We start from the raw sequence: 18,515 nt of genomic DNA, 5'->3' as shown, positions 1-18,515 counted from the left end.
GATAGTGCTCCTCATCAGTGAGGCAAGTGGATACTACCTTTATATGATGGTGGTTGGGCTGGGATTGTGGCTCAGTGGCAGAGTGCTTGCCTCACATGTGTGAGGCACTGGGTTCAATCCTCAGCACCACATAAAAATAAGTAAATAAATAAATAAATAAATAAATAAATAAAATGTTTTTTAAAATGATGGTGGTTAACACCTACCTGGTTTTATCAGTTGGCATTTGGGTTGAAATATCAGAAATTAATCATGATCAGATTAAGCAGAAGAGAGATTGGGTAGCTCAGAGTCAGTGAAAAGCCAGGCCCAGAAGATGAGGGAAGCAAAGGATGCTAAGGAGCTGGGAATGCAGCCTTCTTTGTGCCACAGGAATAAGATGGTTAGCATGTCCCTATTCTGCTGTCCCTGCTCAGGACTCTAGACACACCACTGCCACCATGAGTAGTTCTATTTGTCTCTGTGTATTTCTATCACTCCTTCCACAAGAGACCTAGGCAGAAACATCCAAGGCAGAGCCCTGGTCATGGGCCTGTGTCCTTATTGCTGGATCAGGAAAGGGAGGCCTGCCCACTTTCAGCTTCTGTGGGACCTTTCCCCAGGTAGGAAGGTGCCCAAATGCAGGGGAGCCAAAAGTGACAGATTTCCACTAACATTTGGGATGACTAAAATTAGAATTATACTTTATATCATAGACCAAAATAAATTTCACATGGATTCAGAATTTAAATGTAGAACTTAAGAACATAAAAGTACTTAAACTACATATGAATATTCATATAATCGTGGTTTGGGAAAGTTGCTATGCATGATATAAATATCAGAAAGCCATTAAAAATATTGATAGAGAATATTCAATGACCCAGAAAGGAATCATGATTTGTATAGTTAAAAATGTACATAAAAATGATAGATGATTACATTCTAAAGTATTATCACATTTAAAAAAAATAACCTCTGCCCAATGATTAGATACACCATCCAGTGTATCTCTTGGATGGTCATCTTAAAATTGATTTTTTTTCCTCCTTCCCTCTCTCTATTGATTATTTTTTCTATAATCTGGATTTTCTTTTTAAATTTGAAAGATCAGTGATTTGGTTGGTTGGTTTGTGAGAATATAGAATATCTGGGTCTCCATAGGTAAATTCTATGCTAAACACTATAAAAGTGAAAATAACTTACAGAGCGGGTAAAGGCAGTTAGTTCAACATTCCCACCTATGTAAAGTTAAAGTGGCTGTTGGAATTTGCTCCATCTGGTGGTACTTTAGAAGGCAGACTGAATAATTGGATAATAACTATAGGAATGGTCCCCATGTCATGGTGTTTCTTTTTCTACCTCCAGTGTTTTGGGGTTTGGTTTGTTATATTCTGTTTCTAAGAGAACCCACCTGCTTGACAGGAAACTGACTCGTTGGTATTCAGGGTGTTGGCATCTATGGAGAGCCAGATGCAGGCACTCTGGAGATTTGATTATGGCCTGCATTTCATCCCTTTATGCTTTTTCCTACAAAATACGAGTTGCCCAACATTTCCTGTTCTACAACCTTAGATTGTGGTCTTGTTCCCACTTATCTGGGATTCCTGTCTCAGTAAAGGATGTTCCACATCTGTTTGGCAGGAGAGACAGAGTGGGTCTTTGCCATCTGAAGGCAAATCACTCACATAGAAGGGAGTATCCTTTCAGAAGCCTTGATGTTGTTAAAGGATAAGGGAGGCCATTCATGTTCCAGAAAGTCTGTCAGCTGCACATTATAGAAACAGACCAAGAGATCTGGAGATAGCAAAGAAAGAATGAACTTAAAAATGGCTACTTATGGGGCTGGGGCTGTAGCTCAGTGGTAGAGCACTTGCCTACCATGCAGGAGGCACTGGGTTCAATCCACAGCACCACATAAAAATAAAAGTGTTGTGTCCATCCACAATCAAAATATATTTTTTTAAATGGCCACTTGTTCAAAGTCTTGCCATTCAATTGCTTTTCTTTCTTGTAAAAGAAAAAAAAAATCATTCTGACTTTGAATTTCTTTAGCTAAATGCCATTTGTCTTTTGCTATTAAGAAGAGATGTACAAGTAAACATGCTCTTGCTGGTATTTTCTAATTGAGACTCATGTTCTAAGAGTTCCTCATATTAAAAAAAAAAAACTTTTCCTATGACTATTTTGTCAGGGGACTCATTGAACATTTCTGTCATGTTTATTTCTCAGTCATAAACAGCATGACTCTGAATTTCTGTAAGTCTCAAGGTACCCCTGTCTTCATCTTTCATGTTAATATGGGCACCCTGTTGATTGGTATACAACTGTTTGGGGCATTCAATGGCTTAGTGAGGCATTTTTCATCCCTGTTATTTTGCAATATGGCTATAGAACAACTTCAGCATATGTATATTTTTTGAGCTATGCATTTTGTAAAACTTTTGTAGAATTTTTTGTTCTTTTTCCTCTTTTTTGATGACATTGATTAGGTAATATCTAAACAGGGGGGAAGTATGTTCCTTTTCTCTAGTGAAAGCTAGGAGGAGTTACTCTTAGGCTGGCTTCCCCTTGACTTCAGTGTATGAGGTTGTCCCCCTTGGTCTTGGGCCCCTGATGCTCTGGTACATGCAGTGTAGCACACAGGGTGAGGAATGGGGAAGTGGCAGGCACTTCATCACTGAGGCAATATCCTGTCCCCCTAGCACCTAGTCCCTGTGGACAGAGAAGTGTAAGTGTAGTGATTAGAAGGGCACACATGGCCATGTGGGCTCTGCTTTCAATGATGGTACCTATAAGCATGTTCACTTTCTTGCTTACCAATCCTTTGTCACATCTGGTACAGCCAGTCTCACTTATATACTTTTTTTGTCTCTTTCTAGGAGCAGCCTATTGCCAGTTCATGGATATGCTTTTTCCAGGCTGCATTAGTTTGAAGAAAGTAAAATTTCAAGCGAAGTTGGAGCATGAGTATATTCACAATTTTAAACTTCTGCAAGCATCATTTAAGCGAATGAATGTTGATAAGGTAGGAGACTCACTTGTACCTCTATAAAATGCACTGTCTTTTCCTTAATGTTGTTTTTGACTAGAAAGAACAAAAATGTGAGAACATATCAATAGGATATATGTCTTGCTACCTCGACAAGTTGGGATCTATGCATAGTGTAAAGTATCAGTCCAACTTTGTATGTTTGTATGAGGTTTTAATTTCAAAAGGTTGTCTAAACTTGTAACCATTGGACTAAAAACTCTCACAGGAACCACAGATGTTAAAACTGTTGTTATAAGGTTATGTTTTTGTTTGCCAGATGTTTCTGTGGTTGTGCATCTTATTCCTTTGGAAAAACAAGTTACAGTGGGAATACCATGGGTTTGAATCTCAGCTCCATGACTTGAGCAAATTATTTAAATTCTTTCAGCCTGATTTTACCCATCTATAAAATGGAATTAGAAACCTCACACCCATATTTATAGTTAAAATAAGAGAATGCATGCAAAAAGTGTTCAGCATAGTATATGCCCTCAGATTCTTAGTGTCCATAAATTTTCCTTTTCCCCCCTTTGAATTATAATTTATTCCTAAAATGATACACAAAGATACTGAGTACTGTTTTCCTTATTAAGGGACTATTGCTAAAACCCTGTTTTTCTGTATGTTTACTGTTATTCAAAACATATTTAATTCATGTCCTATATTTAGGGTATATCTCTTAGGATGGTTAAGCTTAGAAAAAATGAATTTTTGAAAAAGGGAATAGAGATTAACCAACATGGGAGAAATGGAAAACTTTTCTTTGCATAAATAGTAATAATAAATAAGCTATGGTAATAAAAAATAAAATAACTGAATTATAAGAGAAGATAGAACTTTAAAGAGTTTGAACTACATATATTTAATTAAATATAATTAATCTCTTTCTAAGTAAAATAGCATTCTTAATCAAAATGTTAAAAAATATGGCTTCTTGTTTTCTCATAATTTTTATTTCAAAATATACACTCTGTAACATTTTAACCTTTTGGAGTATTTTCAACCTACTTTATATCCTTTGCAGTGGTTAATTTCCAATTAGTTCTTTCCAAAGATATTTAAAACCAAAGCTATATAGGTTCTCCTTACTTATATAAGTTAACAATGCCACTTGTGTGATCTTCATTAATTTTTTTAAGCTATGCTGCTACAGTCAATGAAAAAAAAAAAAAAACAACAAAATATCTGTCCAAGGTTTATTGGTGGAACCTGCTATATATCAAATAGTGGGCCCATATCTCTCTAGAAGTTTGCAGAGAATGGATGAGAAATTGTTAAGAACGTCCTAGAAAAATTCTTACAGTGGAAGAAGACTGGAATTGATGGACTTTGTTAGACTTTCTAGTTTTAACATTCATAATTTGATAAAAAAAAAGTCCTATGAGGGACGGTGTTATGTACCCCTGTTATGCCTATCACAGTGCAACAGTATATCAGAAGGTGCTGAGCAAAGTTTTGTTTACAACCTCAGATTTCTAACTTATGCCCCTGAAACTTTTCATTTTGGCAGAAAATGCAAACTGAAGTCAATAGAATTAAGGGCCTTCTTTTAACCACTAATATACCACCATCACATAAAACTATAAATTTGCACATGTCTGGCAACAAAGTACAGTAGGGTGTTAACTAAAGACCTTAGCTGTAAGAAGTCTCTTTCTAATAATCCATATTCCCATGTACAAAACTTTGAAACTCATACATAAATAAAAGGTAAAAATTCAGCAAACTGTCATGTGTAGAACCAAGAGAAGTAAGAAGAGAACAAATTGGCACCAAAATCTGTGGTACCAGGAGCTGAAAGTTTGCTTCTCTTTCATCTTTCTGCATTGGGCTTAGTTTCAATTTTAGCTGCATAAATTTTTTTTTAAAAAAATTTATTACTAATGATTTTGTTTTAGAGAGTAACCTAAAATGCTTATTGCTTTTTTCTTTTAGTTGTCATTATGTTTAAGGTCTTTTTGATTCCCCCTTCCCTTTGCATTGCTGTGGATGCACCCAGGGCTTTGAAAACTCCAGGCAAGTGCCCTACCACTGAGCTACACCTCTAGCCTTTTTATTTTTTATTTTGAGACAAGGTCTGAGTTACTGAGGCTGGTCTCAAACTCGGAATCCTCCTGCCTAGTCACTACATTTTTTTTTATTAGATTGTTGGTGGTATATAGTTCTGAGGTGGCAAAGCCTTTCTGAAGGTTTAATTTGTACAGCTTCCATTTGTATTGTCACACACTGAAGCCGTGTTTTTTTGCACTGGGTTTCTGCCTGAATCACTTGATTATCTGAGCCCCCCGCCCACACACACACACACGCAATATCTAATTCATACCATGTCACTTTCTTTTGGGTCGCCCTCACCTAACATTACCACCTGGAGATATAGAAAGTAAAATCTATTGATGGCTCAGTTTGGAGAACTTGGTACCTTTCCACTGAAGCAGAGCTAAGCAATAAACTCCGTGTTTTCCTTGTTATGATTCCAAAGGTGCCTGTAGGGCCCTCAGTGGGGAGTACTGTTGACTCTTTAGGTTGCAGTAGGAAAGGTTACCCCATGAAAAACTGACCTTCCTGCCTCGGAAGCCAATGTGTGTGCTATGCACCTCCTCCTTCTGTGACCCCCTTAATCAACCTCCATCTCTTTTCCCTCAGACTCCCATGAAACATTAGCTATGCTCCTGGGTAGCCTGTGCACTACCAGGCCTTGTATTGTGGTTAGCTATTTTCATACTAGTCTCTTTCTACATTGTAAATGAGCTCTGAGAAAACTCATTTTGTTTCATATGAACCTTTAGATTAGTGTCCATTTTTATTGACTTGAATCTTATTAATTTGCATGCTCTACTGACTATAATCTTCATAAGAATTTATCCCAACACAATTGGGCCAAATGTTACAAAGAAATGGGAAAGCTCATCAATCTTGACAGCACAACATCCCAGGCCTATGATTTTAGGGGAGATGCTTTGACATTAAATATCCTATAAGAGACATCAGCCCCTCTTGACTGTCCCTCTTTTGTCTGCTTTGTTCAGAAGTATTAAGTATTTCACGAGAACCAGCTGTTGTTTTCAATAAGTTCTTTAATATGATGAGCTTTATGTTAATTCTAGAATACAGCTGGCTGAGCTGGCAGAGAGAGATCAGTGGTCATGAATTGCAGGCAAATAGGAAATGGTTGCATTTGGGGAACACTTCAGTTGGACTGAATACCAACAAACCTGAGCTTCCAGGCTCACAGTGATTCTATATTGCAGGTAATCCCAGTGGAGAAGCTAGTGAAAGGACGTTTCCAGGACAACCTGGATTTTATTCAGTGGTTTAAGAAATTTTATGATGCTAACTACGATGGGAAGGAGTACGATCCTGTGGAGGCACGACAAGGGCAAGATGCAATTCCTCCCCCTGACCCTGGTGAACAGATCTTCAACCTGCCCAAGAAGTCTCACCATGCGAACTCCCCCACTGCAGGTACTGTCACAACAGAACTGGAGATTCACTCTTACCTCAGAAAATGGCTCAGACCCTCCTGGGCTTTACTGTGTGTTTGTGATTGATTTGTCCCAGCAGTCAATATTTTAATGCTTTCGGATGATTTTTTTTAGCATTGACTTACTGACTGCATTTACCTTCCTCTGACCCATCTATCATAAGTCTAATGATCTTGATTTAAGCTATTAAAAAGCAGAGTCATGTTATATCACTGAAGTATTAAGTATTTCACGAGAACCAGCTTAATTTTTGGCCGTACAGACCACAGTGTGAACTGATTTATACTGTTATATGTGGATCCTCATCTCTAATTCTTCAGAGGAAATTTTTGAATGCTGCAACTATCTCCTGCAGACGTAGTGCCAATTTTTACTGATAATGTGAAACCACACTTCATTTTTATCCACCTTTGTCCAAAAGTGAAGTCATTCACCATGATTAGCAGAAACTTAAGGTTTTTTTTTTTGAACTTTTGTTCATGTAAACCTTTTTAAAATTTTATAAATATCCTTGACATAAAAAGACTTTGCCAAGCAAAATGTGTTCTTGTAAAATTGGGTCATTATCATTAGCTCCAGTTGGGTAGTGAACAGTGAAATAGTGATACCCTTAGAAGCCATTTGTTTCCATGCCAGTGTGGAACCTGATGTTCAGATGTGTGAAATCTGTGACCTTAATTTTGTAAATAATACAGATTTCTTAGTTATGGCCAACGCTCATCAGAGTGGATTAGAAATTGTTAGCAGTTCTAGGGATGTGGTAGTAGCCCTGTAATCACATTTTCTCTCACTGTGAAGAAGGCTTTTTATTTGTTTTCCTTATTTCTGAATTCATGACTATATTCCAGGTAAACCAAGACCTTTGGAAATCTGTCATTATTCTGTTAGTATTTTATATCTTTTATTTTAAAAAATATTTTTAAAGATAACATTATTAATATGCATATTTCCCTGTATATTAGTTGAATTCTTATTCATCTGGATCAAAATAGTGGTAAGGAAGAGGAATCGACAACTTTGGGAGATATTTAGGGGGTAAAATAGACTGGATATTGTTAATGGATTGATACTGGGGTTAAAGAGAGAAGGGTGTCAACCATGACCTCTTGATGGAGGGCCTTATTCAGGAAGGGTTGCTAGAGGACCAGATTTAAAAGAAATTGTAAGTTTGTTTTCAATGTACTGAGTTTGAGATTCTCTTGGAATATCCAGCAAGAAATCTAAATAGGCAGGGTTTTTTTTTTTTTTTTTTTTTTTTTTTTTTTTTTTTTTTTTGCGGGGAGCGGTATTTGTGTGTGTGTGTGTTTCTGGAGCTTAAAAGAAGTATGGGTTAGAGGTGAACATTTGTGAGTCTTCCATATATCTATGCAGTAAAATCTGGATGTAAATACACAGTGATAGGGTAAAAGGAAGAACTCTTGATGTTTAATGGTTGAGTAGAGGAGGAAGAGCGTGCATGGGACACAAAGAAGATGCAGAAAGATTGTAGGAAACTAGAGAGTGAGTGGTTGTGTTGGGGAAGGAGAAAGAAGGGAGCAGAAGAATCAACAGTATCTAAATCTTCTAAGAAGTCAAAATGAGGCCTGATATTGGATCACTCAACTTGGAGGTCATTCACTGGAATAGTAGAACAAGGACTGGATTAAAGAATCCAGAGAAGTTGAGACATTATCAAAGTCCATCCTTGGAGCCATACAGTAGATGAGTTATATAGATTAGGAAAACTAAACACAGATCTTTGAGAACACATACATATATGAGGGAAGAAAGAATCAGCAGCTGAGAAAAAGGTGAAAATGAAGAAAACCAGGAGAACTCAACAGTAGGAAATTTCTAGAAAGAGGGTCACCAACAGTGCTGAATATTAATTATGGAAACATCAAATAGGGTAAAGCCTGAAAATAGGCCAAGGAGGTCGGACTCCTCGGAGGTGATTAATAGTCCTTCAGAGAACTAGTCCAGTAAGACAGATTCACCAAGGGCATGTGGAGTGTGTAGGTGAGCTGGAAGAGTAGATTTACCTTCAACAAATCTGTCAGGAAGAAAAACACTAAGGGAAATAAAAACATTTGGTTGTTGTAGGAAAAAGAGCTGATGGCAGCTTTATGAAGTAAGATTGGAGGTAGAATGGTGTTCCTTTTTTCTTGTTTTTGTTTGCTTTAAGGATAAAACAAAATGGTCATAGTGATGAGAGAAGGATCCATGGAAAAGGAATAATTGAAAATAGTAAACGAGGAGAAATTGGAGAAGCATGGCCCTAAGGCTGGAAGGAGAAAAATAAGGTCAAGGGCATAGATAGAAGGGCTAAAGGGAAAGGGAAGATTTATTTTTCTGGAGCAGAAGTGATGGAAGAGGTCAGATAAAAATTAAGCCACAGGGGTTTGGGAAATAAGCATTCATGCAGTTCAGATGGACCACATACTTTTTTTTTTTGACCTTTTATTCTGATTTGTTCTATATGACAGTAGAATGTATTACAATTCATATTACTCATATAGAGCACAATTTTTCATATCTCTGGTTGTACACAAAGTATATTCACACCATTCCTGTCTTCATACATGTACTTAGGGTAATGATGTCCATCTCATTCCACCATCTTTTCTTGGCCACCCACTTGTGTCAGTAACTTTCATCAGCCTAGGAGCTGGAGTGGAGAAAGGGGGTGGTGTGTACTTCCCAGAGTCTGGAATTCAGGAGGCACATGGAGTGGGAGGACAAGGAGGTGAGAAAATCAAGGGTGGCTGGTATTTCTCCTCTTAATGTCATTTCCTATAGCTGTTAGTGATGGACAGATTGGTCTTGAAATGCAACTGCCATTTTTTTTTCACGTTTTTAATAGTGGAATTGGATAGACCTCCGAATATTTTTCTTCCACAATCATAATGTGTCCTTAATTTTTTTTTGCCTTGGCTCCAACACTCCTACTCCCCAAACACAACTGTCATTATGCCGCCTTGGCCTCGTTTTCTAGGAATTCCCTTGCTTGTCTCACAAAAGCCACAGAGAAACTTGTGCCATTTTGATAGAATATCCATAAACTTGAAGGAGAAGTATATGTTTTCCAGAGCTTAACTTCTCAGGTGACAACACTCAGGAAACATATGAAAGTCAACAGATAATAAATTCGGGTTTTAATGTTCCAGAAGGCAGTAATTCCTGAGACTATGTTCCTAATAACTTGACCATGTTTACCTCTTTGATCTTAATCAGGGAGAAAGGATATTTTTTTTCTGGAATCAAATTAATTATTCCCTTTTTAATAAAATATGTTCTGACTATGGGGCAGTGTGGAAAGTAAAATTATACTGAGGGAAAATTATAGCCAAGTATACATAAGATGTAAAACATTACTTTTCCAAGCTATAATAGGAGAAAGGCTCCCATAAATGCATTAAGACCTCATTTTTCTAGAAGTCATGTATCCAGATATTGGGAACACAGCCAAGAAAATATAAGCCAAAATGTCTTCTCAGAGTCAGAATAGGTGTTATAAAATCTGTGCTGTGAAATTCACACACTTTGCTCATGAGCGAGTTTCTAGGATACTTATCCAGTCTCTTTGCTCTTTCTTAATTTAGAAATAGCTATAATAAACATGAGGATATGGTTTCTCAGCACATAAGGTATTAGGGCAGGAGTACATAGGCACCAAGAGAGAGCACAAACAACAATAAGAGAAGATCCAGAAATCTTAAAACCTTACTAAAGAGCCTAGTAGTCTAGGATCTTTATTTAAAAATTGCCTGTGTGATACCACAGATCTCATGGGTCCCTTCAAAGTCCTAGGATTCTGTTGTAATTCTCTTTATAATATTGACCCTGAATCATTTTCCCCATGAGCTATTTGTACAGACTCTAAACTGGTCCTCCTTCCTCTGGTCTAAAACCATAGGTCTGATTTTTGTCCATTCACAATTTAGGATAAATTAAAGTGCTTGATGAGATGAGATTCAGCTATCTCAGAAATTCACAATGGTGCCAAGTCAGGAACATTTAGCAGTAATTCGGTTCCCAAAACCTTGGTCATTTCTTAATTATTTGCATTAATGGAAACAAGCCGTGGATGATAAAATTGAAAACAGGAACCGGTCCTCAATTTTTTTTTTTTTTTGGCTTTGGAATACTTGATTGATTTTGCAGTGGATTTATCTCTTCCCCCAAATAGTTCCTTGGGCTAATATTAAAATTAGTTTACATGCCCTGACTGTTACAAATGAATAGCAATAAGTGGAAGCTTCAAAGCATCTTATATGACAGAGAGACTACATTAGAGTGGAAAAAGTGATTGTGGGAAGGATTAGCCATACATGATAATTGAGAGTACTCTGTCTACATAAGCAAGGGGAAAAAAATGTGCTTTTACATCATCCAGATGGCTTATATAACCCCACTCCAGAGGAGATTTGTTTGTGCATCAAATAAATTCCAGATACTTAGTGCATTCTGTTTTTGTGTGAACATGCTTGATTTTTCTGCCGTAAAATCTTTTCTTCTATGGATTCAGAGAAGCCATAGAATAGTTTGGTATCTGAGTATAGTAGGGTGACTTTATTGTAAGCAACTTGAACATCAGCAGGGGTGTCATAGGAGGGTAGATGGCCTCCAGGTAAGTTTTATTTTGTGTTTTCGAAGGAGTTGCTTCTTGAGTTGGTTTTGATCTGTCAGCCAAGAGCATACATTAAAATGTACATTTTTATAATAATAAAGTGAATACATCATTGTGAATCATGATGTTTATAAATTTATTGCTCTAAGCCATATCTGCAACTTGAGATAGCTGTCTAGGGAGATGAGTTTTTATGTGTGAGCACTTACTAAACTTAAAAGAAAATTCAAAATTATGGTTTCTATAGCAACTACAGCTCAGACACATTGCAAATTCACATACATTAATGCATTAAAATCAAACACACATATATAAATATAGTGTGATGAATTTAGAGTTGCTATGGGAGTTGAGTCTGAGCTTTCTCTTTTCCTTAGAGACTTCAGTGTTTCAGCCTTGAAATCAGGTTAATGGAAATGCTTGAAAAGTAGTTTCTAAAAGAAAACAACTAATAGAACAAAGTATTTGAACAATCATAATTAAATTCCTAAATGTAAATTTAAATAAATCCTATGTTTTTCAAAAATGATCCTGGCTGTAGCTCAGGGGCGGAGTGCTTGCCTAACATGCGTGAGGCACTGGGTTTGATCCTCAGCACCACATAAAAATAAACAAAATAAAGGCATTCTATCCATTAAGAAAAAACAAGATACTGAATATTTGAATACTCTGAATTACCTTTGATTTTGGATTCTCCAAGACTAGTCATACAGTCTAAAAATGTAACCATGTTTGTTCATTTATTTTTTTAGCAGTGTATAAGCATTTGTAGAGCACCTACAATCTAAATAAGCATCACTACTCACCTTCATTTGAGAAAGCAAATTTGGCTTTACTTTTTTGTGTTTTTAAGAAAGGCATTGAAATATAGCAGTAAGCGTGGGTTTTATCATCATTCTAATCTTGTCTTTGTGTCTCAGAATATTGTTTCTCACCAGGTGTGGTAGTGTACACTGTTAATTCCATCAGCTGGGGAGGATGAGGCAGGAAGATTGCCAAATTTAAAGCCAGCCTTGGCAACTTAGCAAGGCCCTAAGCAACTAAATGAGACTCTGTCTCAAAATAAAACATAAAAAGAGTGGGTATGTGATAAAGTGCCCCTGGTTCAATCCCTGGTACCAAAGAAAGAGAGAGAGAGAGAGAGAGAGAGAGAGAGAGAGAGAGAGAGAGAGAGAGACTCTCTCTTGGTCAGTGTACCACATGCATTTGAAAAGAATGTGTGCTCTATAGTTGTCATATAATGTTCAGAAATAAAGATGGTTGATAATGTTTTTCAGATTCTGTGTGTTTGATGAAGGGTTTGGTTTTGTTTTGTTTGTCTAGTTCTAATAATGGCTACAAAGATAATGTTAATTCTTCATGCACTGATTGATTGTGGAATTGTCTGTTTCTTCCATTCTCCAAATTTTGTGTTCCTATTTTTTGTAAGGTTCTGTTACTAAATACATACACATTTACAATTAAGTAATCCTGTTGAATTGACCTTTTTATTTCTTTGAAAATAATTTTTGTCTTTAAGTGTATTTTATCTGATGATAATAGAACCACTCCAACTTTCTTATACCTACTGTTTGCATGATGTCTTTTTCTCTGATAGACTAACTTTCTACCTATCTTGTGTTTGCATTTAAATTATGTTTCTTGTAGACAGCATATAAGTGGGTCTTGCTTTTCTATTCATTGTGGTATGGTAGTCTTTGCCTTTTAATTAGACTATTAAGTGTATTGATACTTAGTGTAATTATTGATTTGTTTGGATTTATGTCTACCAAATTACTATTTGTTTTGTTTTGCTGTTTCTCCTTTCCTGTTAGCTTCTGGATTTTTAAATACTTAAGAGTTTTATTTTAATTTATCTAGTGTCTTTCTAACTATACCTTTTTGCATTAATTTTTTGTGGTTGCTCTCAGAATTAAATGTATTCATATCTTTTCACAGCATACTTAAAATGAACATTGTAGCCCTTATGTAAAATATGGAAACTTTGCAAACCCCCTCCCCACTGTCCTTTGTTTTGGTTATTCTATGTATTACATCTACATTCATTATAAACCTCACAAGACAATCTTATGACTTCTACTTTACATTCACATTGTCCAGTACACAGTGTCTTTTGAGTACTTGAGACGTCCTGTATATATAAAATTCATGCTGGGTTTAGAAAACTTAAAAAAAAGGGGAAAATATATATATATATATATATATATATATATATATATATATATATATATATATAATAACTTCATACTGATTCCATGTAGGAATTATATTGTAGATATGTATTTTTCATATGTTAAAATTGATCTTTTTTAACTTTTTGATGTGACCACTGGAAAATTTTAAATGATATTGTTCACACACTTCTAGTAGGCAATGCTGCTTTAAACAGTCATATGTATTATAAAGAAATAAGAGGAAAAAATAGCCTGTTTTTCATATAGTTACCATTTCTCATTTTTTCATTTCTGAACGTATGGGACCCCTACTGGTTTCAGTTCTCTTTAGAATGAAGAACATTTAATATTTCTTATAGTGCAGGTTCAGTGGTAATAAATTTGTTTTTAGATTTGCTTTTTCTGTCACTGTCTAAATTTTCCACTCATTCTTAAGGAATATTTCTACTAGATAAAGAATTTAAACCAGACATACTTTCTTTTTTCTTGAAGCACCTTAAAGATATTATTCACACTGATAGCCTCCAAACATAAGCCATCCTTCTTCTCCTGTACATAATATGTCATTTTCTCTGGGTATAGTCAACTTTTTCTCTTTATTGTGTTTCAGAGTTCAGTAAGCTTTCTGAATCTGTAATCTGTCTGGGGGAAATTTTCAGCATTATTTTTTCAAATATGTTCTTAGCTTTCTTCTTTACATCTAATTTTCCTAGAACTTCATTTACCTATAGGTTAGATCTTTTGAAATTATACCACAGTTTTCTGAAGCAGTGTTGACTTCCTCCCCAGTTTTGTTTTCTGTTGATGTATCTTCAAGTTTATCCTCTCCACCCTATGGCATCTCCATTCTGGTATTGAGTACAGTACTCATTTTAGCTATTGTATTTCCCAGTTTTTAACTGTTTTCTTTTAAGGCCAAGAATGTAGATCAGTGGTAAAGCACTTGCCTGGCATGTATGAAACTCTGGGTTCAATCCCAGCACCACAAAAAAATAGGTCAGTCTTTAATTTTTCTTCTTTATCTTACTCTACTGAGTTTGCCTACCTTTTCATTTGTTACGAGCATATTTTCCTTTCATTCACTGAGCATACTTATGGTCATTGCTTCAAAGCTATTGTCAGCTTACTCCACCATCCTGGCCACCTTGTGGTGGGCATCTGCTGATTGTATTTTCCTTTGAGAATACATCATATTGTCCTGACTCTTCATATGTTGGAATAATTTTGGATTATGTCCTAGATATTGTGAATACTAAAGCTTCAAAGGATGTTGATGTTTTGATTTAACAGGGACTTACTTTGATTAGAGTCTAAGGGGGTATACTCAAGAAGTTAAATACCACTCAAGAGGTCCTAACCTTGACCTCCAGCCTGTGCCTTTGTGTAGAATTTCCTTGGTCTTATTTTTGCCAAGAAGCAAGTCTCTATTTACCTTTGGAGAAACTCCCTCTTTTAACCACTGATATTGGTCTCACCACAGAGTCATCATTTACTCTAAGATATACGTTTTCCCTTATCTGCTCTTTACTAGGGGTAGTTCATAATAGCATGTGACTTCCCAGAGACTGGTAGGGTAGGCAAAGGCATCCTTGTTGTCCTTTCATGATGAGATCATCAAGATGAGTCATTCCCATATATCTTACAACTTCCCAGCAAGGTACTTGCTTGATACTATCTCCTAGTCCCAGTCACCTAACAACATACCCTCCTGCTTACTACCTACTTACTGCCAGGATCGAATATTCCATTCTCAGAGATAAAGCAATATCATCCCAGTCCAAGGAAGAGATACATTTCTTTCCAGCACCATAATTAACAAGGCATCTTTTTGAACAGAGGTTATGTAGAATGATGTTTGTGTCTTTTCACTCAGTGCCTGTCCCATGTCAGCATTTGTGTCCCTTAGGCCTACTCATATTAAGAAACTGTCCCATTGCCAAACTGCATACCACTTAGTAGCTGCTCCCTTAGCTACATCAAGACCTGGAGAAGATGTTAAGAATCACTTTAATGGCCCCAATAATTAAATTCTTAGAGGAGACTCCCTTTTCCCCAGAAGAAGAGAGATATGGTGGTTTTGTTCTTTCAGTTGCCTATCATTTGTACAATATATGAGGAACACTGATAAGCATCAGGATACTTTCGTTGCAAAGAATAATTGAGCCTACATTTTCCTACTGTCGTAATCTACTTGAGCCATTGTAACAAAATATCATAAATCAGCAGATTCAATGTCTGGTGAGGACATCTTTCTCGTAGACATTTCTTGTACAGGGCACCTTTACATTGTGTTCTCAAGTGGTAAAAAAGGGAAACTCCCCAAGGCTCTTTGTCAGAGCACTTAATCCATTCCCCAGGGCTGCCCAGAGGACCCAATTGCCTCTGAACGACCCACCTCTTGAAATCATCACATCAGAGATCTGGCTGCAACATGGGAGTTAGGGGCAACACAAGCATTCAGACCATAGCACCTACCTGTAATGGTGGCAAAACCACAGCATAAAATGTGAACAGTGCTCTGTCTTACCACCATCCTAAATATCTGTGAGTTTGGTGGTTTTTTTGTTTTTTTAAATATTTATTTTTTATTTGTAATTGGACACAATACCTTTATTTTATTCATATATTTTTATGTGGTGCTGAGGATCAAACCCAGGGTCTCGCATGTGCAAGGCGAGTGTTCTACCGCTGAGCCACAACCCCATCCCCGAGTTTGGTGTTTGGGGCACAGAGAAGAGCAAAGAAGCAAGAATAATTCAGGATTTTCAAATAGGAATCTCCTGGGAGAGTCTTTGAAAGAGCCATGCATTTTTCATTTCTATTCCAATTTGGTTGCCTACTGAGACAGCATTTTTAACAGATGCTACTAATTCATTTTATGATTTTTAATTATTTTGACTTACTAGAATCAAAGTATGTACATAATTTTCTTTAAAACTAGAATTTTGTGAAGCCTAGAGATCAAAACCTATGAAATGCTGTGCTGTTATTGTTTCACTCTTAAAATCTAAATCTAATATGAATAGAATTTTTCATGAAACTTAGGGGAAAGGAAAACATTTAAAATGTACAGGAAATCAGTAATACTAGCAAATATTTATTGAGCATATACTAAGTTCCAACTATTATTCTAAGCACTTGATTGGTGTAGTAGTTCAATTTAGCTTTACCACAATCCTAAAAGATACAATTATAATTTTAGAATCTAGAAAACTAAGGGCCCGAGAGGTTCAGTGATTTACCAGGGTAACTAAAAGTAGGCTATTCAAAATTTGAAGCCTAATACTGATTCCAGAGCCCACACCATTTGATTATATTGCCTCTCAAATATGACAAATACTCTTATTTTCTCCCTGCACTGTATTGAACCACAGTAAATTTTCACAAACTGAATTCAAATTGCAGGGTGCAAAGAGGAAATGAAAAGCACTCAATGTTACTGATCCTTGAAACAGCAGAGCACACGCACTGCTATTGGTGTGGCATTTACCTTTTTTAAAATAAATTTTTAAAGTTTGAAAACGTTCCCATTCATCCTCTCAATAGGATTTGGAATGAGAAAGAGTTGCTGTATTTTATCTACATTTATAAATGAAGGAAATGTGAAGCTACTTGTTCCAGGTCTCTTATCAGCCCTAAAGCAGAAATGTGGATAAAGCCCAGAAGGCTGAGCCCCAGATTAGTAGGATTACTAATCTCTGGTTTCTTAATCCTTCAATTCATATATTTCTCTGGACAAATGGTCCGAGGGATTTCAAAGTGAAGAGTAAGCCCCTGAGACAAATTTGGCATTATTTCCTGATTCCTCACACAGCTCTCTGCTGAGAGGGCTGATGGCTTCCATTGTTGTCCCCTCTGCACGGGGGAAGCAGTGGCTCTAGTCCTTTTAGAGCAGCACGGGTCCTTTCACAACAGGCCTTGGGTCATTCTTCCATAGCCGCTCCCTGGGTATGAAATGTTTGCTGACTCAGCAGCTCAACCCATTGTCCTGGCTGGGTCAACCCTCTTCTCTAAAAGGTACAATAATTTGCTGTTTTGCTTTTCAGCTTGACAGGAAACCTTGTCACTTCTCAAAAGAAACTAATACAATAGTCACTCTCAGTTTCCTTGAGCAGAATATCACAGATTGCCCAAGAACCTATTTTTCTTTATTGTCAATGCCTTTCTTTGTCACTTGGTATTTTGGGCAGAATATAAAACAGTTCTGACCTGAGGAATTGTCTGGAATTTCTTTGAATTGGATAAACTAAACGGTAAGCCAGTTCTGCCCTGCTGACCCAGAGGCTCTCATGTGCTGTCTGTCAAGTTGATTTAACTGGAATCACTGACAGTGTTCATTTGGATCGTGCCACCCTGTGGCTGATTTTGAAGTCTCTCCAGCCATCTCCATCACCTGAGAAGCACCTTGCACCGTAACACTGTCACAGCACACTACACAGGAGCTCAGAAAATATTTGTTAGAAGGATAAATGTGTCCTACTTCTTGGTTTTCCTTGTCCTTTTTGTGAAAACTTTACTTGAATTCTCATTCGTTCATTTAGTCTCCCAACAATGTTTGTTGTGGCCTGCAAGGGATTCTGGAGACTGGTGAGCATAGGAAGGCTACCTAAACTTGTCTTGCATAATCTCTTGAGGTTTCTGGGAAAAGTGAAGTTCAGCTAAGACTTAAGGAATGAGTAGAAGTTAGCCAGATAAAGGGTGTGGTGACAAGCATTCCAGACAGAAAAAAAACAATGTGGAACTCAAGAGAATGTGCTCTGTTCAGTGAAGTGCATGTTGTTCTGTGTGGATGTTTTGAGATACTGGGCTGCAGAGTCAAACAGGACCCTTGTTATTACCTTAAAAGGAACAGAGAATCACAAACTTAGCAGCACAAAACAACATACATGTGTTCACAAATACTAAAGTCCAGGCAGAGCTTAGCTGGGCTTTCTGCATTAGGGTCTCACCAAGCTGCAAGTGTCCACCGGGGCTCTGGTCTCATCAGAGGCTCAACTAGGGTAAGATTCACTTCCAGGCTCCCAAATACTTGACAGTTTCCTTGCAGCTATAGGATCAGGGCTTTCATTTCTTGCTGGAAGCTACTCTCAATACCTAGAGACTACTCCTCCCTCCTTGCATTTGGGCTTTCCGACAGAGTGCTTACCTTGTGGCAGCTGCTACTTCAAGGCTAGTGGAGAAGGTCTCACCAGCATGTTCACCAGCAAGACACAGGCGTGTGTATCGTAACATGCTGG

The 18,515-nt window shown here is 37.0% G+C and overlaps 1 protein-coding gene across 3 annotated transcripts in view; it reads left to right on the top strand.

The window, feature by feature from the left end:
• Mapre2 (microtubule associated protein RP/EB family member 2) overlaps positions 1–18,515 on the top strand; it is a 152,026-nt gene that overhangs the window by 107,873 nt on the left and 25,638 nt on the right. For all 3 annotated transcript variants that reach the window (XM_077792227.1, XM_026400005.2, XM_026400004.2), the window contains 2 exons: positions 2,862–3,007; positions 6,262–6,475. In XM_077792227.1, the coding sequence (XP_077648353.1) occupies positions 2,862–3,007; positions 6,262–6,475 (360 nt within the window). The remainder of the gene's footprint in view (positions 1–2,861; positions 3,008–6,261; positions 6,476–18,515) is intronic.

This window comes from Urocitellus parryii, chromosome 13 (genome assembly GCF_045843805.1).
Source record: "Urocitellus parryii isolate mUroPar1 chromosome 13, mUroPar1.hap1, whole genome shotgun sequence".
Taxonomy (NCBI): Eukaryota; Metazoa; Chordata; class Mammalia; order Rodentia; family Sciuridae; genus Urocitellus; species Urocitellus parryii.
This window is presented reverse-complemented; position numbering and strand designations above follow the sequence as displayed.